The sequence below is a fragment of the Phocoena sinus genome, chromosome X, assembly GCF_008692025.1.
Source record: "Phocoena sinus isolate mPhoSin1 chromosome X, mPhoSin1.pri, whole genome shotgun sequence".
NCBI lineage: Eukaryota > Metazoa > Chordata > Mammalia > Artiodactyla > Phocoenidae > Phocoena > Phocoena sinus.
Genome location: NC_045784.1, coordinates 16,347,580 through 16,375,387, shown reverse-complemented (window position 1 = coordinate 16,375,387; position 27,808 = coordinate 16,347,580). Strand labels below are relative to the sequence as shown.

At 41.7% G+C, this 27,808-nt stretch overlaps 1 protein-coding gene across 1 annotated transcript in view; it reads left to right on the top strand.

Annotated features, from left to right (window-relative positions):
* MAP3K15 (mitogen-activated protein kinase kinase kinase 15) overlaps window positions 1–27,808 on the top strand; it is a 148,967-nt gene that overhangs the window by 42,365 nt on the left and 78,794 nt on the right. Inside the window, 3 exon segments of the mRNA XM_032619352.1 lie at window positions 8,261–8,454; window positions 11,915–12,083; window positions 14,095–14,201. Of these exon segments, the coding sequence (XP_032475243.1) occupies window positions 8,261–8,454; window positions 11,915–12,083; window positions 14,095–14,201 (470 nt within the window).

Genomic DNA, 27,808 nt, shown 5'->3' with positions numbered 1-27,808 from the left:
CTAAGTGCTGGTGTAATGAGGCCCCTTCACTTGTGTTTCTGTGCTGGCCTTCCTGGGCCACTGGCCTTCTGCACAGGGTGCCTGCAAAGGAGCCTCCTGTGGGGTGCGTCCCACGTGTTCTTGGTTAGTGGCCATGGTTGAACCTGATGGGCAATTAGGTTGGGACCCCAACATGCTCTGCTCTCCAGGGCTGTCCTGGAGAATCCAGACAGTTGTTTATGGATGGGACTCACACTATTATCATGGAAATGTTCATATATGAAGCCCACTGAAGAATCTCTGATGTTTTAGGGCTACAGGTAGGCTGTTCTATGTGAAACATCTGCTTGGAGTCCAGAGCAGGGTTTCTTAAATTTTGGGGGCCTGGGACTCCTTTGTCAATCTGGAGGAGCCTATGGACCCCTTCTCAGAATGTATCTTAAAGTGCTTAAATAAATACAAAGGATTACAAAGGAGACCAACTATATTTCAGTATGACTATATTTATACTGAAATATGGTTATCAAAAATATTTTTAAAGTTGTATATTGTAATCTATGTCCTCCTTTACTGATGTCTCAAATAATAAAATGAAGCAGCAAGTCTAAAAACTGTCATAATTTTGGAGTAGTGATAAGTATAAAAGTTATTTTGAGATCTCCGTAGGAACTGTAATATGACAAGAAAAATTCTGTGATTTCTATTAGTAACAAAGTCCCATGTCCTGCTAAAACAAGAATGGGTTACCTACATTCCTGATCGAAGACTGTGTTGCATTTTAATTAAAGGCAAGTGATGACAGGGGTGGAATTTTTTTTTCTCATTCAAGTTCACAGACCCCCAAGAATTAATGGGCTCCGGGTTCAGAATTCCCGGTCTGGTCTGGTCTAGAACTATCTAGCATAGCTAGTACTTTTATTGGATGTCCACTATATGCCATGACCGTCTTTAAGCCTTTATGACTTAAAGAAATTGACAGTATTATTGTCTTCATTTTAAACATGAGAAAACTGAAGTTTAGGTGGAGAAGTACATTTTCCAAGGTCATCATCTAGTATGGAGCAGAGTTGGCATTCAATCTTTGGCTGTACACATTGTCCACTATCTTGCTCCGCTTGAGCTGATATGATACTGACTTCCTATTTCAATAATCATAAGTTACTTCTTTTTTACCTAACTTAGCAAATGTGAAAAAAAAAACCCCACTACCTAGCTCTCCTGAGACAGTGGTGAAATTGAAGTGCCTTCATATACTACCAGTGGGAGTATAAATTGCTCCATCCTTTTTGGCAGCAACTTGGCCACACATAACAGGAACCTTAAACTTGCTCTAGTAATCTCACTCCTGGGAAGCTCTTCTTAGGAAAAGACCACAGTGTAAATATGCACCTATGCCCTATGCAAAGGTGTTCATCTCAGTGTATAGTAAGAAAAATTTCAAAACAAAGTTAAATAATAGAATGGTGAAGTACATTATATATATTCACCAGTTGGTATATTAGGCAGGCATTAAAAATTATGGCATTTTTATAACCACACTTTTGTAATGAGAGCTTTTTTAAAGATACCTATTATTTAACCTAGTGATGCTACGGGATGAACTGTTCATTGTGGTGATATTTGTAGATGGTAGTAGTTTGGGAAATCTCAGTTGCTAAGTTTAGAACTAAAAACTTCAGAGGGCGGGTTCCTCTACTCCCTACCCTCATAGTGTCAGAGACCAGTGGCTTTTACTCTGCTCTCTGACTTCACTTACTGTATCAGAATCATCCTTTCGGAAATACTTAAAGAGTGTTTGGATTAAGGGTTTACATAGTTACGTGCCTAGCATACTGGTTCTAACGCCCCTTTATGTAGGAAACTAAGCTGCCTTTGTTAAATTTGTTTTAATGAGCTGGATTCTTGAGATTTTCCATTTATAAATGTAACAATTACAAACATCCAACCCTGGTTTGCTATTGAACATGTGTTATGCTAATCAATGTTTTTCTTTTTAATTTTGCGTCTCCCCCACCAACAAAAGTCTGAATGTGTTCCATCATTTGAAGATGTTTGGGCCTATTCTTTGTAAGAACAGAAGTACTGCACTCAAGAGCCTGTGCTTTCATTTGGAAGTTTATGAATTGCTTTTTTTTTTTTTTTTTTTTTTTTTTTTTTTTTTTTTTTTTTGCGGTACGTGGGCTTCTCACTGTTGTGGCCTCTCCCGTTGTGGAGCACAGGCTCCGGACGCGCAGGCCCAGCGGCCATGGCTCACGGGCCCAGCCGCTCCGCGGCATGTGGGATCTTCCCGGACCGGGGCACGAACCCGTGTCCCCTGCATCGGCAGGCGGACTCTCAACCACTGCGCCACCAGGGAAGCCCTATGAATTGCTTTTTAAAATGTAATTGTGAGCCCCAATTTCCTTCTGTAAAATTTCTTAAACTTCTATATACACTTTATGAAAGATTTTCTCAAAGCAAGTGTTTTTACTTTCCCAAGGCTCCAGATACCTGCTGTCTCCTCAGTCCTGTTTGTTAAACTTGTTCAGTTGTTTTCAGAGTTCATGCGTTCCCTTTCTTTCTCCTTATTTTCTCAAACTGAGACTAAATGTTTGCTCAGAGGATCAGATCCGCTCCAGCTGTGGGCAGGCTTTCACCAACCTCCACCACTGCTGCTCTGCCCACTTGAGCCATAACCTGTGACAGCACAGAGCATATATTTGTCAAAATCTTATTTTTTCACACCTCATTATTGAGGATTAGAGCAGGACTGGGGCAAAGTTAACTTTTGTGCTATTTGGGTAGAATAGGTTTGCTAAAGGAAGACTGTCAAGATTTCAGCAGAAATATTTGTTTTGGAAATAGTTTTAAAACCTGTAACAATTCTATCCAAATAGGTTGGATTCCTGCACCTTCAACTTACCTACCTCTTATGGATACTCAGGTTTATTTAGTTGTAATCTTTGTATGTATTTTTGTTAGAATTATTACTCTGTGTAATACTATCTTTTAACAAAGCTGAGAGAAGAAAGGAAAATAAGTACTTATAGAGTTACACTAACCTGTTTGTTTACCATTTCTGATTCTTTTCATTCGTTTCTGTGGATTCAAGTTACCAAATGGTGCTGTTTCCTTATTCCAATACAGCTTTGTTTCCACCTGAATCTTTTGTACTTCTAGTGTCAAATATATTACATATCTATATGTTACAGGCCCCAACGTATGATTATATACATCATCTTATGCAATTGTCTTTCAAACCAGTTAAGAAAGAAGAAATTAGCAACTATATTGTCTCTTACAATTACCTGTATAACTAACTATACTGCATACTTTGTTTTTATCATGTGAATTAAAATTACTGTCTGGTGTCACTTGCTTTCAGCCTGAATAGCTTCCTTTAATATTTTTTGTAAGACAGGTCTGCTAGGAACAAATTATCTCAGTTTTTGTTTACCTGAAAATGTCTTTATTTCCCCTCAGATTTTCTTTCACATCCTTTATTAGGGTGTTGAAATTTTCTCTAGAGACTTTGTATACTTTGAGTGACATCAGATTCACCTTTATTTTTAGATTGATTTTTTTTTTAAGGGTGCACCACATGGCGTGCAGGATCTTATTTCCCCAACCAGGGATCAAACCCGTGCCCCTTGCAGTGGGAGTGCGGAGTCTTAACCACTGGACCGCCAGGGAAGTCCCTCGTCTTCATTTTTAAAAGATAGTTTTGCTAGATATAAGATTTTTGGTTCACTTTTTTTTCTCTCATCACTTTGAATATGTCGTGCTACTGCCTTCTAGCGTTCACTGTTTCTGATGAAAAGTCAGATGTTTTTTATTGGGTTGCCCTTGTACACGGTAAGAGACTTGTTTCTCTTGCTGTTTTCAAGACTTCGTCTTTCATAATTTTGACTACAGTGTATCAGGGTGTGGATCTCTTTGAGTTTATCCTACTTGGAATTTATTTAACTTCTTGGATATGTAGATTCATTTAATTTGTGAAGTTTTCAGCAATGATTTCTTTCAGTATTTTTCTGCTTCTTTCCTCTCCTTTCAGGACTCCCATTGTGAGTTGTGTTTGTTGGTGCACTTGACGGTGTCCCGCATTTCTTTGAGGCTCTGTTCACTTTTCTTCATTCTCTTTTCTCTCTGTTCTTCAGTTTGCATAATCCCTATTGATCTATCTACAAGTTTACTGATTCTTTCTTCCGCTTAAATTTCCTGTTGGGGGCCCCTTCAGTGGATTTTTAATTTTGGTTATTATGCTTTTTAAGTCCAGAATTTCCATTTGCTTCTTCTTTGGTAATTCCTGATTCTTCATTGATATTCTATATTTGATGATGCATTGTAGTTATACCTTTAATTTGTTAAGTATGGTTTCCCTTAGTTCTTTGAACATATCTATAGTAACAGTTTGCAAGTCTTTGTCTCCAAAGTCCAAAAGGACCCAGGGGGTCCTTTCAAAAGCAGTTACTTGGTGCCTGCTGTTTCTCCTGTATACAGATCACACTGTCCTGTTTCTTTGCATGTTTTGTATTTTTTGTTGCTGAAAACTAGACATTTTAGATAACGTAGCAACTCTGGATACTGACTTTTCTCCCTCCTGCCTGGAACTTGTTCCTGTTTGCTGGTTTATTTGTTTAGTGACTTTGCTGGACTAGTTCAGTGAAGCCTATTTCCTCCAGTGTGCAGCCTCTGATGTCACTCCTCAGAAGGTGCAGCCTTGAACATGCACACAGCTACCCTCACCCTCCTATCCCCACCTGGGGATGACAGTGGTTATAGCTGGGCTCTCTTTGACTATATCTTTCCCCAGTTTCCCTGTTAAGTTTCTGACTGATTTTCCTCTACTGATATTACATCCAGTTGTTAGTCTCCCCTAATTGTTAGCTGATTGCTTTATTGTTTTTGCCAATCACCGGAGACGTAAATGTTCCACAGTCTAATATCATTAACATTGGGCTTCTTTGCAGGGGTAGTTTTTAAAGCTGGTCTTTAAGGTTCACTCTGACCACAGGAAGCCTTTCATAACTCTCTCTTCCCCTGTTTCTCTTTGTTAAACTGCTAGCTTGTCTACCTTTCACCCATTGCTATCATGGAGCTACCAGCTTCCTCTTAATTTCTTGCCATAAAAATCTCCATTGTCTTTGACAGTGCCTGTAGGTTTGAACTTCCCCATGCTATGTTTCACATAAAGTCAGTCCCCTTAGGGAGAGCTGCAAAGCTCTCTGTTCTTACAGCATGCCTCTACCCTAGGCAGAGCCTCTGCACCACTGCTCCAGAGCTGGGGAGCGGGGAGCAGCAGCCTGCCCCTCTCAGAGTGATACCCTGCTCTGAGCGGGCTGCTGGGCAAGGGTAGCAGTCCCTGATCTTCTCAGCTTGCCTCTCTTGGCATGGAACCTCTACCCTATGTGAGCTGGGACATAGATGATCAGGGTCCAGTATTCTTGGCCTATTTCACCTAAGACAGAGCTTCTGCCATACAAGTGGGAACGCGGTGGAGAAATGGAGCCCTGGTCCTCTTGACCACGCTTGCCTGGAATAGAGCTTCTACAGGACGGGGCTGTGGCGAATGAGGATGCTGGTGGCCTAGCCTTCCCAGGGAGAAAGTGCCACCCGAGACTTGAAGCTGAGGGTGGGAGGGGGTCCCATCTTCTTGGCTCTACCCATCCAGAGTAGAATTGTCACTCTGGGCTCGAGGGCAGGGGAAGAGCAGGTTATAGCTCAAATACTAGAGTGTCAGTCTTCTTATCAAGATTTACTCGATTTTCTCGAGTAAACGTTTCTCCATTTGCTGTATGTTCTTAAGGCAACTTACAGAGACTAAATGGTTTTTTAAAAATATGTGTTACCAGTTACGTTTGTTTTCCTGGGGAGGGGATCTGAGGAGCTCAACATACCTCCAGCCTAGCTCTAACTTTTTTTATGTTTTTTTTTTTTTTTTTTTTTTTTTTTTTTTGCAGTACACGGGCCTCTCACTGCTGTGGCCTCTCCCATCGCGGAGCACAGGCTCTGGACGCGCAGGCCCATCAGCCATGGCCCACGGGCCCAGCTGCTCCGCGGCATGTGGGATCCTCCCGGACCGGGGTACGAACCCGTGTCCCCTGCATCGGCAGGCGGTCTCCCAACCACTGCGCCACCAGGGAAGCCCCCTAGCTCTAACTTTGAAAATAGCAAACTCTATTTCTTGAAGGATTTTTTTTTTTTTTTTTACCTTCTGGACTTCACTGATTCACACAGCTCTTTTCTCCCTCTTAGTCTGAACTAGGAAATCTTTTACCGTAACTCGACCAATTTCAGGTAGAAGAACAAGCAGCTTAACTTCTGAGTGTATAAATGGCATTTAATTTAATTAACTTTAGCAACATGGCTTTCTTGTTATAGATGATGGAGAAATTTGTCTCTAACCTACCAAAACCTTACTTTGCTGGGCAATTTGAACCTGTCTTTGAGAATTTGAAGATATTACTAGAGGGGGAAGGGTCTTTGTTCCTCCCATTCCCCAGTGATCACCAACACACCAAAAATTTTGCTACTTCTCTTTGTAACAGACTGACATTTGTAGTTTGAGGTGTTTAACCCCAATATCTGGTGTCCACGGGGACAGTATCCAGCTGCTGTTTTGCAGCAGGGTAAGTACTCTCATCAAACCTATTATCAGGAATCATGAAACATCAGGAAGCTTAGTGTTAGACAAGGGTTGGCCCACCATCTGTTTTGGGATGACCTGTGAGCTCACATTGGGTTTTACAGTTTTAAGTGCTTGGAAAAAAATCAGAAGATGAAGAATACTTCAGGACATGTGAAAATATGAAATTCAAATTTGTGCCCATAAATAAAAGTTTTATTGGGACATAGCCATGCTCATGTGTTTACATGTTGTCTGCAGCTGCTATCATGCTGTAACAGCAGAGTTGAGTAGTTGCAGTAGAAATTATATGGCCCACAAAACCAGAAATATTTACCATCTGGCCTTTAACAGAAAAGGTTTGCTGACAGTCTCAAATATGGTTGAGTGGGGCATCACTAGTCATTTTTGCTTAACGAATTATTTTAGGGCCTAAAGACATGTCGTGACAGGGCTACAGATGCTCTAGAAGGTACAAAAGAGGGAGAGAATTGCAGGACAATTATTTGTATTTTGAATTTAGATAGAAATAAGAATGCCACCTGTCCTTGTGTAAGCAAATCTTATTCAAAAGGAAAACTTTAAAATGTCTGTCACGTATTTGTTCCAAGCCAGTTCCCCAATGTGGAAAGTTTTCCCAAGACTTCTGTTTGATCTGAGATTGTAGCATTCTGACAGTTGTCTCTGTGATGAATGAATTTCTTTTTAATTTAGATGAAACTGTGTTGCTTCTTTGACTTCTCATGCTTGGTGAAAGTGTACTTCCCAAGGTTATGTCTGCATTATGCCAAAATTCCTAGATAACTCCCTTAGTTGAAGAAATTAAAGGGAAGAAGTCACATGAATTATTTCTGGGACCGTGTAAGTTCTTTAAAAACTTAGTGAAGATAAAGGAATTAGAGAGTCTGAAATTTTAACCTAGTTGCTTTTTATGACAGTATAGACAAAAGATTGACTATGATAGAAGAGTGTCATATAAAAACATATTTTAGTCCTCCAAATCTGCTAAAAACTGAGCATGGGCTTAATGCTATTTAAAGGTGGTGTTTATGCTTTAGAAAGGATTACAATTTGACTATGAAGCATATTACATTCCATAGAAAAAACATACTGTTTTACTTGAGTATTGTTTGACAATATAAAAATTTTTAAACAGATCCTTTTTTTTCAAAACATCTCTGAGACTAATCGTATTTAGTAATATCTGCTTCCAGCAAAACAGTGTTTACTCAATGGAGTTTATAAATAGTTCACCTGTGGTTAAATTATCAAATAACAAGGCTTTTCCACCTATGCTGAAAGAAAGAAAATAAGCCTTTACATTGTAATCCTTGGTTATCATTGGGCTGAATTTCCCTCTGATTTGGGGGGAGATGTAATGAAATGATGTAATTTCTGAGACTTAAAACCCTAAAATCTTTGCTGATGAAGTTCAGAAACATATACAGATCAGTTCAGCATTTGAAACCAAATTTTTGTCGTATGTCCACGTGTTAGAGCTTGTGAAATTGAGTGGTTTCCTGTTTTGCGTATGATAGATTCATAGTCATATGGTGCAAGTCGTTCATCGTCAGACATTTTCTCCTTTCCTGTCCCACCAAGGTTCCACCTGCCCGAGTCCACAGCTGTGCTTCTGCATCAATTATTTCATGAAACATTTTTGTTTCTTTTTCCCAGGCATCTAGTGGAAATTATTATTTCATCCCGTACATGATGACACCACGTGCTGATTATTTTTGCTGCGAGAGTGACGCCCAGAGACGTGCCTCGGAGTACATGCAGCCCAACTGAGACACCATCCTGGGTCCGCTGTGTGTGCCCCTGGTGGACAGGTTTACTAGCCTCCTCAAGGACATCCATGTGACCTCATGGTAATTCCCATCAACCGTCAAAACGCTGGGAGCTTTGCCAAAATTTTCCTTTCACGTCCATGGAGGTGACGTAACTTCAAGAGACCTTAGTGCCCAGAGAGTGGGGAACCCCGACCAATTATTTTGAAGTCATCCCTGAATCCAGCGTTCCTTACTATCTCACTAAGTTGGGCCATTGAGGTGTAACCGAAAGAGAATAAAACTGGAGGTGAGGTCAGGGTTGAGCTTGTGTTTGGCTCCAACTCCCGGTGTGACCTTGACAAATAACTTTTCTGTAGCTGTTTTCTCATCTAGAAAATAAGGAACTTAAGTCACTGATTTTCTTTCATGCTCTTTCAACTCTGAGATTCTGTGTTTCAAGGTCATTTCTGAACGTGATTTCCTCCCTACTACCAATCAGCTGTTAAGGTTGTTAAAATGCGTCAGCAAAGTCATTCCGACCATAAGTCCTTGTGCTGTAAAAGTGGGGATGTACTGAGTCAAGCTGAAGCCATCCTGACCTCAGCGTGTCCTGTGACGTGTTCTTGGTAGATTTATGTCGGAGAAAGCGTGCAGTAGTGATTCAAGAGTTGACAGGTTTGGGTTTGAATCCTAGCCCAGGCGATTCTTCACAGTGTAGCCTTGGAACAGTTAGCTCACCTCTTCGAGCGTCAGTGCTCAAGAAACCAGTCTTTAAAACATCCCTGTTCTAAAACTTGAAGGCAGAAAAATTGTTCTACTTAACCAAAGGATCCAGTTTTTGGGTTTTTTTTCTTGCCTGTGGCCAATTTAAAAGATTTATTCCTGAAAGTTACATCTCAAGAAGGATTTGTCCTTCCAAAACAAATGAAAATCTGAAGCACTGGCAGGACTGACTTGAAATGTAAGGGACCACACGTCCCTGTGGCTTGCATTGTGGCTCCCCAAACTGTGGAGCGTTACTACTGTAGGGTTGGTGTGAGGTGCACACTTGTTAACAGTCTGTTCTCTTTTTCTATCCCGTCACCTCTCCTCTGGACACAGAGTTTCTGCTACAGATTGTAATGGGAAAAGAAGACTGGAAACGCAGACACATGTGACCACATGCCAACACAGAAAGCAAATGGGAGACCTTTTGCAGCACATCCCTGGAAAGCCTCTTTCAGTCCCCCCTTGCTAACTATTGTCTTATTGCACAGTGAACATTTTAGTGAAGCTCAGGGGGAGAACTCTCTCAGTATCATCTTTTCAGGTCTGACAAGGAAGTAGGCTAGCTTGAGTCTCCTAGATGAGCAAGGTCTTTGCAAGAAGTCTATTCAAGTTTGTTTCTCATTCACTTCATGTATGTTTCAGGAGGAAAACAACTCTTTTGGTTTAATTTCAGACAACTTGAAATACCTTTTAGTTGATTCCACTCCTTGCACTACCGGATACCTGGCAAGGGTTAGTGAGAGGGTAAATGGTGCTTATGGTTTAAAACATCTGTAACAGGGATGGCAGATAAATTTTCAGCTCAAATGCCAACTTTGATAGATTGATGAAGGCTACCCAGAGCCCTGTGAGGAAAAGGGGTTTGAAGCTATTTCTTTTTTTTTTAATCTTTTAAAAAATTTATTTATTTATTTATTTTTGGCTGCATTGGGTCTTTGTTGCTGTGCGCGGGCTTTCTCTTGTCGCGGCGAGCGGGGGCTACTTTTCATTGCAGTGTGCGGGCTTCTCATTGCAGTGGCTTCTCTTGTTGTGGAGCCTGGGCTCTAGGCACGCAGGCTTCAGTAGTTGTGGTGTGAGGGCTCAGTAGTTGTGGTGGGCAGGCTTAGTTGATCCGCGGCGTGTGGGATCTTCCAAGACCAGGGCTCGAACCCGTGTCCCCTGCATTGGCAGGCGGATTATTAACCACTGCACCACCAGGGAAGTCCCTGAAGCCATTTCTAAGTCCACATTGATTAGCAACATCTTCCCTGGTTACCAGAGGCAGAAATGGCTGCATGTTTATTACATATATGATGTCTCCAAGCCATACTTAATTCAGTGTTTTGTTCACTTACTTACAAGTTAACATTCTTATTAGGTTTCTTAGTTTATTAAAACTGTTTTTCAGAATTACCCTTGAAAACAAGTCTAAACTAAAGTATACATTTTTACTTGTCAGGCTGAACTAATAATACTTCAATAGCTTTGATGCCTTTATAGTCCAGCAAATGGACAATGGCTGTCACCCAATTTACTGACTCATTTGATTAATCATAGAATTTTAAACATTAGTAGAATTTGCTCATCATTGGGGTAACAAGCAGTAGACAGATAAGGAAATAAAAATTAAAGCAATGCACTGATAATTTTATCAGAGCACTTTCTGTGGGACATCACTTAATTCCTGAAATGTTCATTGAGATCTTATTATAAGCATTGGACCAGGCTGTGTACAGTAAACACTTTTTTTGACATAGTTTTATAACTATTAAAAGTGACATTTGTTAGGTGTTGTTTTTCATTCTCTGAAGAGTATTACTTACTGAACCTATTCTTTTTAAGGAACAGCCTAATTTTACTGTCTCCAGTTAAAACATTTCAGCTGCCTAATGGGTTGACAGTATTACAGCTTGGCAATGCCCAGTCTCCATAAAAAAAAATTACTTGGAGTGTAGACAACATATTTAAGTCAATCTATGGTCATTGTAAGGTGGCCTCTGTATACCAAATTCGGTCATTTTTAAAGATTTTAAACCAAATACCAGATACTAGCATTGGCTCTTTGAGGGGCTATGGTGAGACATTCCAGTGTGGATTTCAACTGCTCGAAATGTTGTCATACATCCCTATTTTTATCTAGACACCCACATGAAGGAAGTTTTACGTCTTATATTTGCTTACAGAAAAGACTCTGGCTGTCAAAAATGACAAGGGGAGTAGGGGGTAAAAGGCCGAGGTTGCTCGTAAGCGTCCAGGCACGGCTTCTTGGATTGCTCGTGGACACATCCAGGTTCTGGCTCTCGACCAGCTGCAAAAAGCTTTGTGATTACTAGCTGGGGACACCTGATAGATAACATTTTAAAGAAGTTCTCATTTTACTCTGTTTCGTGGCTTTGGAGTTTTGTTCAGCTTTGTGAAAATCTCTTAATCGTGGGGGAAGTTACTATTCAAGTAAGGTACTTTCTTGTCGTCTTTGTGTTTGAAAATACCAGAGAGGGGGGGATGGGCTGGGGTGGGTAGCAAGTCCTGTGGGTCATCCAGATACATATGGGGTCAAGTTTGAAAATATTTTCAAGGTCATAATGAACTGATATTTCTTTGTTACTGTTTAGTGGTGAGTTTTTGCAGAATGTCACTCACAAGTAGGACGTGTCTCTTGTTTGGGGATGCAGGGAGTCTGAGGTCTGGGCGAGACCCCCATGTGTTAGCCTAAGTCCTGTCAACGAGAACTAAGTTTGTTTGAGCTGCTAAGGACAACACAGTCCTGGATGCACATGGATGCGACTGGAGGCTTTCTTGTTTTCCTCTCCAGTGCTTATTACAAAGAAACCTTGTTAAATGACATCCGGAGAGCCAGAGAGAAATACCAGGGTGACGCAGTGGCGAAGGAGCTGGCTCGCATCAAGCTCCGCACGGACAATACCGAGGTTCTGACCTCAGACATCGTCATTAATTTACTGCTGTCCTATCGTGATATCCAGGTATGAAATATGCTTGTCTGAGGCTATCACACTTCTTCCTTGACATGAGGAATTTCTCACATGAAGTACTCTTACACTAGGCGTATGGTTAGGTAACTGTTTTACAGACAAAACAGGGATGTGGCTAGGTCATAAGTCACCTCACATATCTGTTGTGGTGGAAATATTGAAGAAGGTTTTGTCATATCAGAAGGCCATTCCAGCAAAATCTCAGAAACAGTACTGCTTAATAAAAGGAATTAGAACTAAACAGTTTATATGCACTTTGTGTTAGGCGTTGTTCCAAGCCCTTTGCAAGTCCTAATTCACTTAATTCTCTTCATAAGCCTATGGGGTGTACACTTGGATTATCTCCATTTTACAAATGAGGAACATGAGGCACAGAGAAGTTAAGTAACTTGCCTAAGGTCACAGGGCAGTTGGCAAAGTCAAGATTCAAACTGAGGCAACTGGCTCTGTCCTCTTTGCTCTTAACTCCTCTGCTACTTCCTTTAGGCCTTTGTCACTTCCTTCTTTGTTTACCACTACCTATTAGTGGAAGGGACAGCAGGAGTAGCGGAGGCAAGTCCAGGACCCAGGGAATGCCGGGGTTTATTCTAAGACAGGTGACAGAGGCTTCTGGAGAGTTCTTGAGACAGGGTTTGTAGAATATGGTACCATGGAGGAAATCAGTCGTTTCCTCCCTCCAAGTTTAATGCTGTGGAGCCATTTCTAAGGATGTCTTGCCTTCCTTTCCTTTGGAGGAACACAGGGCGATGTACATAATCTGCAGAATTCTGCAAAGCCGTATTGGAGGTTGTTGGCCACGGGTCTTTAAATCTGAACGAGAGAGGCTTCCATTTACAACCTGAACCAAGAACAGAGTCGACCACTTAAGGAACTTGTGCCCCTGGTGATAAACAGATGCATCTAATTGATTTTAATAGGAGATGCTATTAGGAATTATGGTGATTAAATTATGCCCCATGGAACAAGAGAATGGGAATGACCTTTTTTGAAGTTTTTCTTCTGTTGAGTTGCTGACTTCCTTCTGCCCTTGCTTTCACGCCTCTCTCCTCTTTATAACCTTCCGTTGGTGGGACTCTCGGGCTCTAGGGTGAGCCAGAAGCTTCTTGCAATACTCTGCCTTCCCTATCCCTGGGTAGCAGCATTGAGGTGTAAAGCCACAAAACAGACGTGAGATTTCAGTGGGAAGTCCTCATCTGCTAACTGTGGCTGGCTGTCAGCGAGTTGGCCCGGAACGATTGTAAGCCCGGCTGAAATGGTAGCAGATGGCACTGCTCGGAGGGGACACAGCTCAGACAAACACAGTAGCAATTTCTCCCTGGGTAATTATTGCAGTTTAGAGCTGTGGTTCTCAAGCGGGGGACATGTGGCAGTATCTGGAGACATATTTGGTTGTCACAACTCGAGGAGGGAGGGGGAAGTGCTCCTGGCATCTAGTGGGTCAAGGCCACAGATGCCACTTAACATCCCACGATACACAGCAGAGCCCCCACCATAAAGAATGATCCAGCCCCCAAATGTCAGTAGTGCCAAGGTTGAGAAATTCTGGTTTAGATGAATGTGATTGTTTCTGACAAAATAGGAAGGATTGGGGTGTTCCCCCCCTTTACATGGCAAATAACTGTAAGATTTCGTACATGTTTATGTCCCGTTCACTTTAACCCACAGCCCTGCTGGTGTTAACTCTCCTACACTCAAAACGTGGTAGCTTTTCCTGGCTGCTGGGCTCATTTGTTTTGTTTTATCGTCTTTGAATCTAACTTCCTTTCCTCAGTCCTTTTGTGACCTCTGATAGCAGGGATTCTTTCTCTGTCTTCTCTCTCATCCACCTTGTTATTTTTAATCTCACTGCTATCCTTTTAAGGGCTTTAACGTCACTAAATGTTGCCTGTAGGGAAAGGCTTGTATTTAAATGCTGAGGCGGTCTCATGTTCATAACTGTTCAGAAAAACCTGCAAAGAGCTGTGTTTCCTGCCTTTCTCACCTTGGGACCTCTTGCCAACAGGACTATGATGCAATGGTGAAGCTGGTAGAAACACTGGAAATGCTGCCGACGTGTGATTTGGCTGACCAGCATAACATTAAGTTCCACTCTGCATTTGCACTGAATAGGTAAGCGTGATAATGTGCGTATAGAGTTTTGAGATATGCCAGCTGTTAAGTTGTCTCCTTCTTTCATTCAGCCCTCATTGAGTATGAGCCAGATCATGAGCTGAATGCTAAAGTTAAGAAAATGGACAAGGCATGATCTTAACCTTCAGGGACTTTGTCTTTGGAACATATATTGTAGCTCTGAGATCAGACATGTAACTAAATACATACAGCTCAGAATGATAAATATCTTAATGAATATCAAAGCATAATAGAGGGAAGAAGGCATTTTGCTTTGGGGTTTTAAAGAAGCTTCTCTGGGGTCTTTGGGGCTGGGTTTTTTTTTTCCCCAACATCTTTATTGGAGTATAATTGCTCTACAGTGGTGCGTTAGCTTCTGCTGTATAACAGAGTGAATCAGCCATAGTTATACACATATCCCCATATCCCCTCCCTCTTGCGTCTCCCTCCCACCCTCCCTATCCCATCCCTCTAGGTGGTCACAAAGCACCGAGCTGATCTCCCTGTGCTATGCGGCTGCTTCCCACTAGCTATCTATTTTACATTTGGTCGTGTATATATGTCCATGCCAATCTCTCACTTCGTCCAGCTTACCCTTCCCCCTCCCCATGTCCTCAAGTCCATTCTCTACGTCTGCGTCTTTATTCCTGTCCTGACCCTAGGTTCTTCAGAACCATTTTGTTTTAGATTCCATATATATGTGTTAGCATACGGTATTTGTTTTTCTCTTTCTGACTTACGTCACTCTGTAGGACAGACTCTAGGTCCATCCACCTCACTACATATAACTCAATTTCGTTTCCTTTTATGGCCGAGTAATATTCCATTGTATATATGTGCCACATCTTCTTTATCCATTCATCAGTCAGTGGGCACTTAGATTGCTTCCATGTCCTGGCTATTGTAAATAGTGCTGCCATGAACATAGTGGTACATGACTCTTTTTGAATTATGGTTTTCTCAGGGTATAGGCCCAGTAGCGGGATTGCAGGGTCATATGGTAGTTCTATTTTTAGTTTTTTAACGAACCTCCATACTGTTCTCCATAGTGGCTGTATCAGTTTACATCCCACCAACAGTGCAAGAGGGTTGCCTTTTCTCCACACCCTCTCCAGCATTTATTGTTTGTGGACTTTTGGATAATGGCCATTCTGACCCGTGTGAGGTGGTACCTCATTGTAGTTTTGATTTGCATTTCTCTAATGATTAGTGATGTTGAACATCCTTTCATGTGTTTGTTGGCAATCTGTATATCTTCTCTGAAGAAATACCTATTTAGGTCTTCTGCCCATTTTGGGATTGGGTGGTTTGTTCTTTTGATATTGAGCTGCATGAGCTGCTTGTATATTTTGGAGATTAATCCTTTGTCAGTTGCTTCATTTGCAAATATTTTCTCCCATTCTGAGGGTTGTCTTTTCGTCTTGTTTATGGTTTCCTTTGCTGTGCAGAAAGCTTTGAAGTTTCATTAGGTCCCATGTGTTTATTTTTGTTTTTATTTCCCTTTCTCTAGGAGGTGGGTCAAAAAGGATCTTGCTGTGATTTATGTCATAGAGTGTTCTGCCTATGTTTTCCTCTAAGAGTTTTATAGTGTCCGGTCTTACATTTAGGCCTTTAATCCATTTTGAGTTTATTTTTGGGGATGGTGTTAGTAAGTGTTCTAATTTCATTCTTTTACATGTAGCTGTCCAGTTTTCCCAATGCCACTTATTTAAGAGGCTGTCTTTTCTCCTTTGTATATTCTTGCCTCCTTTGTCAAAGATAAGGTGACCATGTGTGTGGGGGTTTATCTCTGAGCTTTCTGTCCTGTTCCATGGATCTGTATTTCTGTTTTTGTGCCAGTATCATACTGTCTTGATTACTGTAGCTTTGTAGTATAGTCTGAAGTCCAGGAGCCTGATTCCTCCAGCTCCATTTTTCCTTCTCAAGATTGCTTTGGCTATTCGGGGTCTGTTGTGTTTCCATACAAATTGTGAAATTTTTTGTTCTAGTTCTGTGAAAAATGCCATTGGTAGTTTGATAGGGATTGCATTGAATCTGTTGTTTGCTTTGGGTAGTAAAGTCATTTTCACAATGTTGGTAATTCCAATCCAAGAACATGGTATATCTCTCCATCTGTTTGTATCATCTTTAATTTCTTTCATCAGTGTCTTATAATTTTCTCCCTACAGGTCTTTTGTCTCCTTAGGTAGGTTTATTCCTAGGTATTTTATTTTTTGCAATGGTAAATGGGAGTGTTTCCTTAATTTCTCTTTCAGATTTTTCATCATTAGTGTATAGAATGCAAGAGATTTCTGTGCATTAATTTTGTATCTTGCTACATTACCAAATTCCTTGATTAGCTCTAGTAGTTTTCTGGTAGCATCTTTAGGATTCTCTGTGTATCATATCATGTCATCTGCAAACAGTGACAGTTTTACTTCTTCTTTCCAATTTGGATTCCTTTTATTTCTTTTTCTTCTCCGATTGCTGTGGCCAAAACTTCCAAAACTATGCTGAATAATAGTGGTGAGAGTGGGCAACTTGTCTTGTTCCTGATCTCAGTGGAAATGTTTTCAGTTTTTCACCATTGAGAACGATGTTGGCTGTGGGTTTGTCATATATGGCCTTTATTATGTTGAGGTATGTTCCCTCTATGCCTACTTTCTGGAGGGTTTTATCGTATGTGGGTGTTGAATTTTGTCAAAAGCTTTTTCTGCATCTATTGAGGTGATCATATGGTTTTTCTTCTCCAGTTTGTTAACATGGTTTATCACGTTGATGGATTTGCGTTTATTGAAGAATCCTTGCATCCCTGGGATAAAACCCACTTGATCATGGTGTTTGATCCTTTTAACGTGCTGTTGGATTCTCTTCGCTAGTATTTTGTTGAGGATATTTGCATCTATGTTCATCAGTGATATTGGCCTGTAGTTTTCAGTTTTTGTGACATCATTGTCTGGTTTTGGTATGAGGGTGATGGTGGCCTCATAGAATGAGTTTGCCAGTGTTCCTCCCTCTGCTATATTTTGGAAGAGTTTGAGAAGGATAGGTGTTAGCTCTTCTCTAAATGTTTCATAGAATTCGCCTGTGAAGCCATCGGGTCCTGGGGTTTTGTTTGTTGGAAGGTTTTTAATCACAGTTTCAATTTCAGTGCTTCTGATTGGTCTGTTCGTATTTTCTGATTCTTCCTGGTTCAGTCTTGGAACGTTGTGCTTTTCTAAGAGTTTGTCCGTTTATTCCAGGTAGTCCATTTTATTGGCGTATAGTTGCTTGTAGTAATCTCTCATGATCCTTTGTATTTCTGCAGTGTCAGTTGTTACTTCTCCTTTTTCATTTCTAGTTCTCTTGATTTGAGTCTTCTCCCTTTTTTTCTTGATGAGTCTGGCTAATGGTTTGTCAATTTTGTTTTTCTTCTCAAATAAGCAGCTTTTAGTGTCATTGATCTTTGCTATCGTTTCCTTCATTTGTTTTTCATTTATTTCTGATCTGATCTTTATGATTTCTTTCCTTCTGCTAACTTTGGGTTTCTTTTGTTCTTCTTTCTCTGATTTCTTTAGGTGTAAGGTTACTTGTTTATTTGAGATGTTTCTTGTTTCTTAAGGTAGGATTGTATTGCTATAAACTTCCCTCTTAGAACTGCTTTTGCTGCCTCCCATAGGTTTTGGGTCATCGTGTTTTCATTGTCATTTGTTTCTTGGCATTTTTTGATTTCCTCTTTGATTTCTTCAGTGATCTCTTGTTCATTTAGTAGCGTATTTTTTAGCCTCCGTATGTTTGTGTTTTTTACACTTTTTTTTTACTGTAATTGATATCTAGTCTTACAGCACTGTGGTCAGAAAAGATACTTGATATGATTTCAATTTTCTTAAATTTACCAAGGCTTGATTTGTGACCCAGGATATGGTCTGTCCTGGAGAATGTTCCATGAGCACTTGAGAAGAAAGTGTATTCTGTTGTTTTTGGATGGAATGTCCTATAAACATCAATTAAGTCCATCTTGTTTAATGTATCATTTAAAGCTTGTGTTTCCTTATTTATTTTCATTTTGGATGACCTGTCCATTGGTGAAAGTGGGGTGTTAGAGTTCCCTACTATTACTGTGTTCCTGTTGGTTTCCACTTTTATGGCTGTTAGCATTTGCCTTATGTATTGAGGTGCTCCTATGTTGGGTGCATCAATATTTACAATTGTTTATCTTCTTCTTGGATTGATCCCTTGATCATTATGTAGTGTCCTTCTTTGTCTCTTGTAATAGTCTTTAAAGTCTGTTTTGTCTGATATGAGAATTGCTACTCCAGCTTTCTTTTGATTTCCATTGGAATTGAATATCTTTTTCCATCCCCTCACTTTCAGTCTGTATGTGTCCCTAGGTCTGAAGTGGGTCTCTTGTAGACAGCATATATACGGGTCTTGTTTTTGTATCCATTCAACCAGTCCGTGTCTTTTGGTTAGAGCATTTTAATCCATTTACATTTAAGGTAATTGTCAGTATGTTCCTATGACCATTTTCTTAATTGTTTTGGGTTTGTTATTGTAGGTCTTTTCCTTCTCTTGTGTTTCCTGCCTAGAGAACTTCCTTTAGCATTTGTTGTAAAGCTGGTTTAGTGGTGATGAATTCTCTAAACTTTTGCTTGTCTGTAAAGGTTTTAATTTCTCCGTCAAATCTGAATGAGATCCTTGCTGGGTAGAGTTATCTTGGTTGTAGTTTTTTCCCTTTCATCACTTTAAGAATGTTCTGCCACTCCCTTCTGGCTTGCAGAGTTTCTGTTGAAAGATCAGCTGTTAACATTATGGGGATTTCCTTGTATGTTATTTGTTGCTTTTCCCTTGCTGCTTTTAATATTTTTTCTTTTTATTTAATTATTATTTAAATTTTATTTTTGGCTGCATTGGGTCTTCATTGCTGCGTGCAGGCTTTCTCTAGTTGTGCCAAGCGGGGGCTACACTTTGTCGCTATGCGCGGGCTTGTCATTTTTGTGGCTTCTCTTGTGGAGCACGGGCTCTACGCGGGCTTCAGTAGTTGCAGCACACTGGCTCAGTAGTTGTGGCTTGCAGGGTCTAGAGCACAGGCTCAGTAGTTGTGGCACACGGGGGTTAGTTGCTCTGCGGCATGTGGGATCTTCCCTGACCAGGGCTCAAACCCGTGTCCCCTGCGTTGGCAGGCAGATTCTTAACCACTGCACCACCAGGGAAGTCCTGTATTTAATTTTTGATAGTTGATTAATGTGTCCTGGCGTGTTTCTCCTTGGATTTATCCTGTATGGGACTCTATGCTTCCTGGACTTGATTGACTGTTTCCTTTCCCATATTAGGGAAGTTTTCAACTATAATCTCTTCAAATATTTTCTCAGACCCTTTCTTTTTCTTTTATTCTTCTGGGACCCCTATAATTCGAATGTTGGTGAGTTTCATGTTGTCCCAGAGGTCTCTGAGACTGTCCTCAGTTCTTTTCATTCTTTTCTCTTTATTCTGCTCTGCAGTAGTTATTTCTACTATTTCATCTTCCAGGTCACTTATCCGTTCTTCTGCCTCAGTTATTCTGCTGTTGATCCCTTCTAGAGAATTTTTAATTTCATTTATTGTGTTGTTCATCACTGTTTGTTTCATCTTTAGTTTTTCTAGGTTCTTGTTAAACGTTTCTTGCATTTTCTCTATTCTATTTCCAAGATTTTGGATCATCTTTACTCTCATTATTCTGAATTGTTTTTCAGGTAGACTGCCTATTTCCTCTTCATTTGTTAGGTCTGGTGGGTTTTTATCTTGCTCCTTCATCTGTGAATTTCTCTGTCTTCTCATTTTGCTTAACTTACTGTGTTTGGGGTCTCCTTTTTGCAGGCTCCAGGTTCGTAGTTCCTGTTGTTTTTGGTGTCTGCCCCCAGTGTGTAAGGTTGGTTCAGTGGGTTGTGTAGGCTTCCTGGTGGAGGGGACTGGTGCCTGTTTTCTGGTGTATGAGGTTGGATCTTGTCTTTCTGGTGGGTAGGACCACGTCTGGTGGTGTGTTTTGGGGTGTCTCTGAACTTACTATGATTTTAGGCAGCCTCTCTGCTAATCAGTGGGGTTGTGTTCCTGTCTTGCTAGTTGTTTGGCATGGGGTGTCCAGCACTGTAGCTCCCTGGTCATTGAGTGGAGCTGGGTCTTAGGGTTGAGACGGAGAAATTTGTGAGAGCTCTTGCCGATTGATATTACATGGGGCCGGGAGGTCTCTGGTGGACCAATGTCCTGAATTCGGCTCTCCCACCTCAGAAGCTCAGGCCTGACAGCCGACCGAAGCACCAAGACCCTGTCAGCTACGCGGCTGGAGAACATGGGCTGTGAGTTGGGTGTCAGCCACTGCCCTTTTGTAGCTCTGTCTCAGCTGTCTCCAACGGTCACCCACATACATTGGGTTATTCCAGCATTCCTCAGAGCTTGCACATAGCAGTCTGGGATTTGTAGATGTCCTCCTGATACTCTTCATTGAAATACCTTGCATTCATGGTGATGAGAGACATGCTAACAGTGTTGGTTCTCTTCAGTTCAGAGACTAGGACAGTCTGAGCCTTCATGTGGCCACGTCAGGAGCAGCTGGCTAACGGTCCCAAAGTGATAACATGTCAGATTCCAGGAAGGCTTTCTGCAGCGCCCGAGCAGTAGTCCCAAGCAGCCGCTCTGCTCAGCTGCCGCACTCTGACCATGGAACTCGGTGGGACCCTCAAACGAGGATTTCTGTTGGCCCTAGAGCCTGACTTGCCCACCCAGGCAAGGAGCTGAGGAGAGCATCTCCCAGCCCCATCTCACCAGAGGAGCGGACACCTGGGTGGGGCTGGGTTTGTTTTTTTTTAATTAATTAATTTATTTGGTTTTTTAAATTTTTGGCTGTACTGGCTCTTTGTTGCTGTGTGTGGGCCTTCTCTCGTTGTGGTGAACGGGAGCCACTCTTCATTGCGGTGCATGGGCTTCTCGTTGCGGTGGCTTCTCCTGTTGCAGAGCGCAGGCTCTGGGCGCACGGGCTTCAGTAGTTGTGGCTTGCGGGCTCTAGGCGCGCAGGCTCAGTAGCTGTGGCACACGAGCTTAGTTGCTCCGCGGCATGTGGGATCTTCCCGGGCCAGGGATCGAACCCGTGTCCCATGCATAGGCAGGAGGACTCTTAACCACTATGCCACCAGGGAAGCCCTGGGGCTGGGTTTTTATGATTTAGTAAAAAATTGCCTCATGGGCGGGACAGAGTGTGGGATGGGAGTGGTGAAAAGGCCGTTCCACTTGGCCAGAAGTGTGAGCAGGTCGTTCTTCATGTGCATTTTGCCTTCTGGGAACATCCAGAACATGAGATGTAGGTGAAGTAAATGTCCGCAGTGAGCAGAGTGTGGAGGGTGGGACCGTGTCTTCAAAGGACCTTGTGTACACAAGTAAGGAGCTGAGAGTGTCTTGTAGGCTGGGTGGGTGGGGGCAGGTTTAACAACAGGGTTAACGTTGTATGATGGGGAAGGAGGGTGCTGTCTTTATGTACTAGTATAATCTGAACTTTGGAGTACAAATTACTGGGCCAGGTAGAGGATGTGAGACTTGGAAATTCCTGCCTGGAGACCATGAACCTCAAAAGCTTATTGCTAGGGGTGTCAGCTAAGATGCTGTAGTAAAGAGCCCCCAAATGCAGTGATTTAAATCAGATTGAAATTTCTCTTTTACATAGCAGTCTAGAGGTGAGTGGACCAGGCTAGTGGCATAGTACTGCCCCGGGAGTTGTTCAGGGACCTAGCTTCTGACCATTTTGTAGCTCTTTCATTCCCAGAAGTGTTGTCCTCTTCTAGTTGAAGCTAGGTCACTGCTACTCTGTGTTCCAGCCTAATGAAAGGAGTAAAGAGTAGAAGCCCAGGGCAAGCAGTTTCCTTTAGAGCAAGTAGAACTGGCACATGCCACTTCCACTGACATTCTATTGGTGAGAACATAGTCACATGATCCCTATCTAGCTGTAAGGGAAGCTGGGAAATGTAGTCGCTAGCTGGGTGGCCATGTGCCCGTTCAAACTCGGCTACTATGGATTTGGAGGATAACTAGGAGTCTGACACATCCAATTTCACAAAATCTGAGCTGCCTAAATATCTTAGTCCTACAGTCACTCTTCCTCCCCAGTAAGATACAGGAGGAGGGGTGGCATTAGGTGAACATGGTGAGAACCACGCCCAAATACACTTCCCACTGGGCCTGTCCTCTGCTGGGGCTAGGAATTGGTCATGTTTGAATCACATGGCAAAAAACTCTGGGAGGATATTCAAACATGGCTTGAGAACCAGAGTTCCGGCACCTTCTTATCAACCTTCCATGGCCAACATCTTCCTCAGGGAATGAATATAGTGAGGGTCGATGGTAACCCAAGCTAGAGGACTTTGGGGTCTGATTTCTCAGAGGCTTCTCTTTGCTTCAGCAGCTGGGTTAAGCTATAGATTGTGGACCTGCCACTGGCAGCACCTGCCTGACAGCAGCAACACAGAAGCCCATGGCTTCGGGTTTCTTGTAATGCATATGAGGCTACATCTCTCTTTTATATGGAAGTATGTAAAATGCACAGACAGTGAAATGCGTAGCTCTTTATACAAATTGATGAGTTTTAATAGATCTCCACATGTAAACAACACCCCTATCAAAATATACAACATTTCCAACCCCCCCAAGAAAGTACCTTTGTGCCCCTCTGCCGGTAGTCCCCACCCCTCCATAGGCAGCCGTTATTCATCTATTGTAACCTCTGTCTCCATAGATGAGTTTTTCCTGTCCTTCAACTTCGTATAAATGGAATCACACAGTACGTACTGTTTTGTGTCTGGCTTCCTTCACTCAGCATTGTGTTTCTGAGATTCGTCCATGCTGTTGGATGTGTCACTAGTTCATTCTTTCTCCTTGCTGTGGAATATTTCATTGTGTGGATATGCCACAAGTGATGTGTCCATTTTACTGCTGATAGACCTTTAGGTTGTTTCCAGTTTGGGGATACTAAGAACGGTCCTGCTGTGAGCATTCTTGTGCATGATTTTTGCACACATACGGACACATTTCTGTTGGGTACGTAGCACGTGCTTGTGTCCTGCTGTACTAGATACCGGCAAATAGTGGTAGTCGGGATTTGGATTCTTTTTGGCGGAGGGGTTCATGGTCTCTATGAAAATGTGCCTTCTCTCTCCCCAGCAGTCTTTAAACTCAGCATCTCAAGGCAGGGAACATTGGGAAGGGCATCTTCCTTAAGCCTGAAAAAAAAAAGTTTTGTAACTCTCTTCCCCCAGAGTAGTGGGTTCTGCTTTTATTTATACTTAAATTATACTTGGTCGGTCCTTGACTTAACAAGGATTAATGACTTATCACTGGTGAAGTTTCTGGAAGAATGCCTGGCACACTTTAAGTGCTATTTTAAAAAATGGTTCATTAAATTAAAACTAAGAGGGCTTTTTAAAGTGCTCATCACCAAGTCTTTTCCCGGACCAAGCAGAGGTAATGGTTGTCAAGCAGAACGAAATTATCTGATTACCATCCACTCAAAGTAATGAAAGAATAAAACATATTTTGAAATGGAAAAGCAGTATCTAAGAGAACCGGGTGTGGCAGGATGAAGTGATTCCTAGAGGGTACATGTTTCCCATTTGGAAGCAGAATGGCTGGGATTGCTTGCCAGATAGCCACCTTTCTGATGATGGGTCTTTTCCTTCTAGTCTGCTGGCTCCCTATTAGACAGTCCTTCTCTTCACTGCCAGGAGAACAGTCACCACAAATACGTATATTGAAGTTGGCCTCCTCAGTGCCAAGAACCTCATTTTCTCCAACCAACGAGGGATTTTCAGTAGAATTGAAATATTTGCTTCATTTATACATGGAATTGGATCCTGAATTTCACATCTTTGCTTTAGGTATAATTTGGCCAGCTGTCAGAGTCACAGTAGGATTTCACATTAGGTGCAGTTTTGAGAAAGTTTATGGAGATACCGTGTTTCTGCAAAGGGGAATATAGTGATGGGCAAATAATGAATTTTCCTGCATTACAGTTAACTCTTAGGAAGTGGAACAAATGATGGCCATCAGTGTTACTAAAAGTTGACAGTAATGAATGATTTGACCCTTCCTGTATTAGGCAAGGGCTCCCTGTATTAGGAAAGCTGCCTTGAGTCGGCATCTTTTCCTGGTAGGTTCCCTTTCACTGCCTTAGAAGCCCATTCAAAGCTACTTCAAGTTTCCACTGAGCTGTTAAATTGCTTGCCTCCCAATGGCATGGAACCTTTATGAACAGTTTTTAGTTGCTGTTACTTTTACAGACAGGATTTTATTAGATATGCTAACGCAGCCAGAAGATCCTGACCAGGGATCCAGGCAGCAGGCAGAGGCATGGCCTGGAAGAAGAATAACAGAATCAAAGTCCTGGGTTTAAAAACAACAAAACTCACCTGTCTCAAAGCAGGAGTGTACTCATATTCTACTCCCTGCATCTTTGGGTCCAGACTGCCAGCCCTGGCAAAATTGAACTCATTGAATTACTCAGCAATGGAAGGGAAACTGAATGTGTGACACATTTATTGGAATATGATGTGTCTCTCTGTAAGTGAGTTAAGGGGAGTGATGGAGAGAGGAAGATACTCTGTGGGCCCTAGAAACGTGTGTGTGCGGGGGAATATTAGATGAAAGTTACTGAATCCAGCCCACACCAAAGGGTCTGCAGGCTTGTTACAGAACCTACAGCAGTCAGCTCATCCTTGGCCTCTGGGGTGCCCAGCCAGGTCATTGCTCAGGTAGAGGGATGGTGAGAGCTTGTTGTCTCTGCAGTAACCACCAGCCTCCTTTTTTTTTGGTTTCTTTTGTTTATATTCACTGTGTGATCTCGCCGTATATTTATCTAAATAGCCATTTTTTATTACATGTTTGTAAAGAGTAGGAAAATGATGACATCACCCTACTTTTTTCTATTTTTTTTTAATTGAACTATAGTTGGTTTACAATGTTGTGTCAGTTTCAGGTGTACAGCAAAGTGATTTTACATATATATATATGTATATATACGCACACATATATGTGTATATATATATACATATACATGTATATATGTATATCCATATATATATTCTTTTTCAGATTCTTTTCCATTATGGGTTATTATAAAATATTGAGTATAGTTCCCTGTGCTATTCAGTAGGTCCTTGTTGTTTATCTGTTTTATATATAGTACTGTGTATCTGTTAATCCCAAACTCCTAATTTATCCCTCCCCACCTTTTCCCTGTGGGAACCATAAATTTGTTTTCTGTGTCTGTGGGTCTATTTGTGTTTTGTAAATAAGTTGATGTGTATCATTTTTCTTAGATTCCACAGAGAAGCAGTATAATGTGATACTTTGTCTGGTTTACATAGCCCTACTTTTATAGTTTATTTGCCTTCAGTTACCTAAAACCATGTTGCAAAAGAAGGATACATATTTGTGGTGATTGTTTTCCTGGCAGTGAGGAGAAGCACAAAATCTGTGAATTTACAAGGAATCATGTAGTCCAGCGGTCCCCACCCTTTTTGGCACCAGGGACCGGTTTCATGGAAGACAGTTTTTCAATGAACCAGGGAGGCGGTGGGGAAGGATGACGGTTCAGGCGGAAATGTGAGCGGTGGGGAGCGGCAGATGAAGCTCCACTCACTCGTCCACCGCTCACCTCCTGCTGTGCGGCCCGGTTCCTACCAGGCCAAGGACCGGTATTGGTCCACGGCCTGGGGGTTGGGGACCCCTGATGTAGTCTAAATCCTTTATTTTAGAGAGGGGGAAGAAAGAAAGGCAAAGGCCCAAAATAAAATAGCTGGTCAATAAGAGCTCTGGGACCAGAGCTCCCCAATTTTAGCACAGTGCTCTACGTACACTAATTTAATCATATCATGGCATAATCAGTGAACCTCTTCCCAGAAAGCATTAGCTTATATTTTGTTTGCCCGATGGGCAACTAAAATACACCATGGGCCTCTTGGAATTGTAGGGCCATACTGTTGTATGTCCTACTTTTTCATGTATGTTGAGAGCATCAGACAGTAGCTGAATATTGAAGCCACTTTCATAATAAACACTTTTTATACCAAAAGACCAGTTGCTTTTTTTTTTTTTTTTTTTTTTGAGAAGTGGGCCATCTTATTATCTTCTGAGCAGTGGCCTGGCCAATAATACATATTTTTCCTTTTGAAACATATTTATCCAAAGAACTTACCACTTCCATCTGTCCTCCTTCCTCCCCGCTGGCCTCTTTGAGCCTATGTTATCTACCTTTTCTGTCAAATTCCTGCTTCAGTTCCCTTTCTTTTGTCCTTCCTTCATTTACTGACTTAGTTGTGTGTCAGTGGAAGGGCTCTGTGCTAAAGAAGGAGAGAGCTTGTTAGGGGTGACTCATGTTAACGTGTGATTTCAAAATGTAATCACGTGTGTATGTATTACATACTTGAACTTATACAGACAGGTGAACTTGTTCTCTTCATATTAATCATGCTGCAGTGTTCTACCTTGGACAATGCTGCCATTATTCAGAATATCATTGTATCATTGGGGGGGATTTTTTCCTTTCAGGATTGCTTTAAGAGTCAGCTAACACGGTATATAGGAAATCAGTATCATTACTGTGGGCTTTGAAGGCAAACAGACTTGGGTTTGAATTCCAGCTCCTATACTTAAGTCTTATGGCCATGGTCAAGCCACTAAATCTCCTGAAGCCATACCTTCCTCATACGTAAGATGGGATACTAACATCTACCTTGCAGTAAGCTTTCCAGGGAGTAATCCTGGCATGAAGCAGGTGTTTGGCTGTGGCTGAGGCTGTGACTATTACTGTGTAGCTTGGTTACCCGTATTTTTACCAAGTTTAAGAGAAAACTTTTGACCATTTCCACATATCAAAACTACTAGGAAAATACAGAGATGTCCCACCAAGGAAGATAGTTTACAGGAAGAAATTTCATAAAGCAATGTTGATAAAAGTGCTGTTAGCATGAAAACATCGCTGGGATAAGTAATGGTCCTCTGAGGTGATGATTTTGAATGAGACAAGGTTTGTTTGAGTAGAAACAATATTTGTAGAAAAAAGAATAGTGTTTAGTAAAATTCAGAGTTGATTACTTTATAACAGCTTTTTCAACTTTGCACTAGTGCCAACTAGAGCTGCGTAATTCTCTGTTTGGGAGGCCATCTTATGTATTGTAGGAAGTTTAGCAACCTCCCAGTCTTTCCACCCTAGGTGCCAGTAGCAACCCGACCCCCAAGTTGTGACAACCAGAAGTGTCTACAGACGTTGCCAGTTGTCCCCTAGGGACAAAATCAGCCTTGCGTGAGACCACTGCTTTATAGGGAGTCATTCTGGTTGTGAAAAGAGCATATGCTTTGATGTTTGAATCACTTAACAGCAATATGATGTTGACAAGGTAACTAAACTCCTTAAGCCTGAGTTTGCTCATCTGTAAACCAGGTTGGAGATCCCTATGGTGCGGATTAAATGAGATACACCACATGCAGGTGGCCTGCACAGCCCCTGGCAGCTAGATGGCTGTTAATAAAAAGTTCGGCTCCTTCTTCATTTATCCACTCCTTTTACTTCTTAATTCAAATGGGGAGGTTACCTAGTGTGATATAAAAAGATTACAGAATGTCTATCAAAATTC